At 57.7% G+C, this 4,016-nt stretch overlaps 1 protein-coding gene across 1 annotated transcript in view; it reads left to right on the forward strand.

The window, feature by feature from the left end:
* Nucleotides 1-1,124: 1,124 nt before the first annotated feature.
* UNCX (UNC homeobox) overlaps nucleotides 1,125-4,016 on the forward strand; it is a gene marked incomplete at both ends in the record, with an annotated part of 4,306 nt that continues 1,414 nt past the window's right edge. Inside the window, 2 exons of the mRNA XM_082064388.1 lie at nucleotides 1,125-1,374; nucleotides 2,463-2,638. Coding sequence (XP_081920514.1) covers nucleotides 1,125-1,374; nucleotides 2,463-2,638 — 426 coding nt within the window. The remainder of the gene's footprint in view (nucleotides 1,375-2,462; nucleotides 2,639-4,016) is intronic.

Below are 4,016 nucleotides of genomic sequence, written 5' to 3' on the forward strand. Positions count from 1 at the left end.
TGTTAACGACTGGGGGGGCGAAACGCGGGGTGTGCGACGGGCTGCCTTCCTGCTGGGGGGGTGGTGGCGTTAGTAAGAGGGGAGGGATGGGAACTTTATTTGGGTTTGATTCTTTTTTGGCCTCCTCTTTAGCGAACAGAGGCTGCTCCTCGTTGTGGCTGCGCTCACAATTCAAGGGTTGTGGTTGCCGCTGGGGAGGGGGAGGTGTCCGTGGCCGAATCGATAGAAGATTGCATTAATTATGATTTCGATTGATAAGCTCAAATTTCCTTCTAAACGCTGCAAACAGTTCTTCCCTCTCTTTTTATTTTTTTTTTTTTTTCATTTCCCCCCCATTTTTTCCCTCTGCCCCCCTCCCCTCTCCCCTGTTATAGACCCGGAGAGGAGATGAAAAGGCTTGTAGTTTTAAATTCAATGTGACAGCTCTGGAAAGAGCGGATGATGAATCTCCTATTATTGGATCAGTCTATTTGCCGCTCAATGTCTCTCTGTAATTGGAGCAACATCACTTTAAAGGTTCAGAGAGTAGAGCATTTCTGGTGAAAAATCCCCACAACACGCTGGTGAATGTTTTAAAGGGAAATCTATTAGTGATTTGGAGAGGGGAGGGGACAAGGGGGAAGAGGGTGGGTTGGAGAGGTGGGGGGGGAGGCTGAGTGTGTGTGTGTGTGTAACTCCGGCTGTTTAGTATTTAACCGGGTATCAGGCAGATCCGTGTGTTCCCCTCCGGCCCCCCCCGCACCCTCCCCTGCCCGCCCGGCCCCCGCCGCCCTCCTCGGGCTGGAGTTCGTATCAAAGCCCCCCTTGTCTTGTTGTGACAGCTCTGATATTGTTTATTGAGGCTGGATGTCAGGTATAATTAGCAATCGATATGGAAAACGTTTGCTCCCCACACTGGCACGTCTCTGACGTCAGGACCGATTAACGTTTCTTATTGGTCCCAAATTCCCCCAGCCTGAGCTAATTATTGGGAGCCTGATGTTGATAAAGTTAAAGCGCCCGGGCGCCCTGCAGCATGAGCCCCTCGCCGCGCCGCCGCCTCCTCCTCCGGCAGCAGCACCCCCGGCCCCAGCCGCCCCAGCGCCCCCAGCCCCGCCGGCACCCCCCGCGCTAGAGCCGCCCCCATGATGGACAGCCGCATCCTGGAGCATCCCCATGCCCAGTTCGGGGGTATGGTGGGTTTCCCTTACCCGCTCGGTCACCACCACGTCTATGAGCTGGCCGGGCACCAGCTGCAGTCGGCGGCCGCCTCCGTCCCCTTCTCCATCGATGGATTACTGAGCGGCTCCTGCGCCGCCTCCGTGGTCAACCCGGCGCCGCTCATCCCCTCCGGCTGCGGGGTGAGCGGGGACACTCAGCCCTTCAAACTCGCAGGTAGGAGCGGCCCCGTCCCCCCCACCCCGCCTCTCCCCTGCCCCGACCGCCGCTCCCCGCCCGGAGTGTGTCAGTGCGGAGAAGGAAAAGCACCGCACCCCCCCAGCCCCGCATCCCCAGCTGCGGGTATTGGGGTGCCTGGAGGGGGGGCGGCTGTGCTGGGCCCCCCGCGAGGGGGCGGACAGGACGGGGCTCTGGGCCGAGCGCCGGGAGCATCTCCCGCTCCCACCGGCGTGGGGCCACGTCTGAACAATAGCGGGCCCGGCCTGGTGCCTTCCCCCAGAGTTTGTCTCTGGGATGGGGGGCTCGGAGCATACCATAAAAAAAATAAAACTAAAAAATCGTTGGAGTCTGAGGAATGAAAAGCAGTGATTATTTCCTTAAACGATTTAACGGAAGGGAAGCGCTTTCCTTCCCTCCCCACCGGCCTGTGGTACCGCTATTGTTCCGCTATTAGAACACTCGGTCGCCCCAACATCCTTTTTAGTAATCCTGGAACAGCCTCCCTCTGCACCTCTACTAAATAAAAATTATTAGTGTTATTATTAAATTCCACACCTGCTGGAAAACGTCAGGAGAGGTGCAGCCAGGGCTGTAAATCCCCAACCTGGAGATGTTCCTTCTCGGAGAGGCTGCGATCACCCAGCCCCACGCCTGCCCGTGCTTGGGGGTCTGCGGGAGGCTCGGGGGCCGCCCTGCTCTGGGGGCTCGTGTGGGACCGGTCCGGGAGCTGCCACCCACGCAGGAGCTCCGGGGGAACAGGGGAAGGGAAGGAGGGAGGGCTTTTAATTTAATTTTTTTTTAATGGAATCTTTGGTGGCTGGAGCAAATATTGGAACTTCTCTCTCTCTCTCTGCCAGCTGAGTGCCTGTGGAAAGCTTCCTTCAGGAATAAATGTTCTGTAAAGTACATTTTCGGAGGAGGCGAGGGCAGATCGGGTTCCTCCCCATTTTTAGCGCAGGTGTGTGTATAATCCCGCTCTTTTATCAACGCTGCCGAGCACAAAAGTTAAAAGGCTCCTGTGAATGGCAGGGAGGGTGGGAGAAGGCCTGTCTTCCAGGGACCTGAGGGTATTTCTGCCTTTTCAGACTCTGGTGACCCGGACAAAGAAAGTCCTGGCTGTAAAAGAAGACGAACCCGCACCAATTTTACTGGCTGGCAGCTCGAGGAGCTGGAAAAGGCGTTTAATGAGAGTCATTACCCGGACGTGTTTATGCGAGAGGCTCTGGCTCTCAGGCTGGACTTGGTGGAGTCCAGAGTGCAGGTAAAAGCCGTGTGTCCCCCCCGCCTCTTCCCCTGCCCTCTCCCTGCGCCGAGCGGTCCCTGGGGACGCCCCGCCGGACCCGCATCCCCGCGCCGGGACGGGCCCTGCGCGCTCGGGCCCTCAGCCCCGCTCCTCCCCGCCTCGCCTTTTGTTTCCCTGCCTTGCACTGGTCCTTGCTGGTTTATTTTCTTATTATTATTAATATTCTTTTAATCTTTACGAACGAGCCTCCGAGAGTGGCTTTCCAGTCTAGGTTCCCTAAAGCTTTTTTATTTTTAAATTTATTTAAAAAATATTTTTCTACTGCAAGCATTTTTCTTACATGAGCCAAGGGCAAAAAATTAGCATGCAAATATGAGGCTTAATCACGGACGGGGTACACCGGAGAATGTCAATAAAGCTCGTAGGCGCATCGAGAGCATGTGGAACTTGTAAAACTTAATTTTAACGAACTGCTCAGGCCCTCGGTCCTACGAGATAGGGAGGGGAGCCATCCATTTGCTTATATATATATATATATATTTAAAAGTGAACGAAGTCGGGGAATACGGGTGTGATGCGGGCTGGCTGTTTGTCTCCAGAAGCTGTTTCATGCTGTGGTGGCTGCGATCGGTCGGCGAGGCCGAGCCGTCGCCCCTGCTCCCCGCCCTGCCGGGCTGCTCGGCCCGGAGCCCGCGGTCGTGCGGGGCGGCTGTGCTCGGTGGGTTGCGGTGGGTCGGCTTCGCGTGGGCTGCGTGTGCGCGAAATGCGTCTTTATCCCATTTCGGGCGGCGGGGCCGGTCCCCCCGGGATAAGCTGACGCCGTTTGCCGCGGTTCCTCCATCATCTTTGTCTCACGGTGTCTTTCCGAGCGCTTTTCCCTTCCTGCGCCGGCTCCGAGAGCATCCTCTCCGCCGTGCCTGGGCGGGCGGGAGCCTGCGGGGCTCTCCTGGGAATGCGCAGGGCCCGGCCGGGGGAAAGGAGCCGGGATCGGCTGGCCGATATCCCCGCGGTGCTCCCGAGCTGGTGTCATGCTCCGGCTCCAAACGCAATCGCTGGCTCCGGCCGGGAACAGGCGCTGCCCGCAGCCCCGATGGGCCGAGGCCCTGCTGGCGCAGGGGGGAACGCGAACCACGGGGAAACGCCGAAGCAAGCAGAAACAGGGCCGGAACAGATGGGATTTAATTTTTTTATTCTCCCATAATCTGTAACAAACCAAACCAAACCCCATTTTTTAGGTGATCCAACCCATCTGCTCCGACGCCCGGGACGGGCAGGAGGCCCAGCTCCCGCTCCACAGGGCCAGGCGATACCCCCCTGCCGCCGCCTCTCATTCGGCCCGCTTATTGTGCTGTGCTTTATTGCATTTTGCGTGCGGCTGCGGAGGGATCGGGCCCGG

The sequence above is a fragment of the Streptopelia decaocto genome (assembly GCF_964273445.1).
Source record: "Streptopelia decaocto genome assembly, chromosome: 13".
In the NCBI taxonomy this organism is placed as follows: Eukaryota; Metazoa; Chordata; class Aves; order Columbiformes; family Columbidae; genus Streptopelia; species Streptopelia decaocto.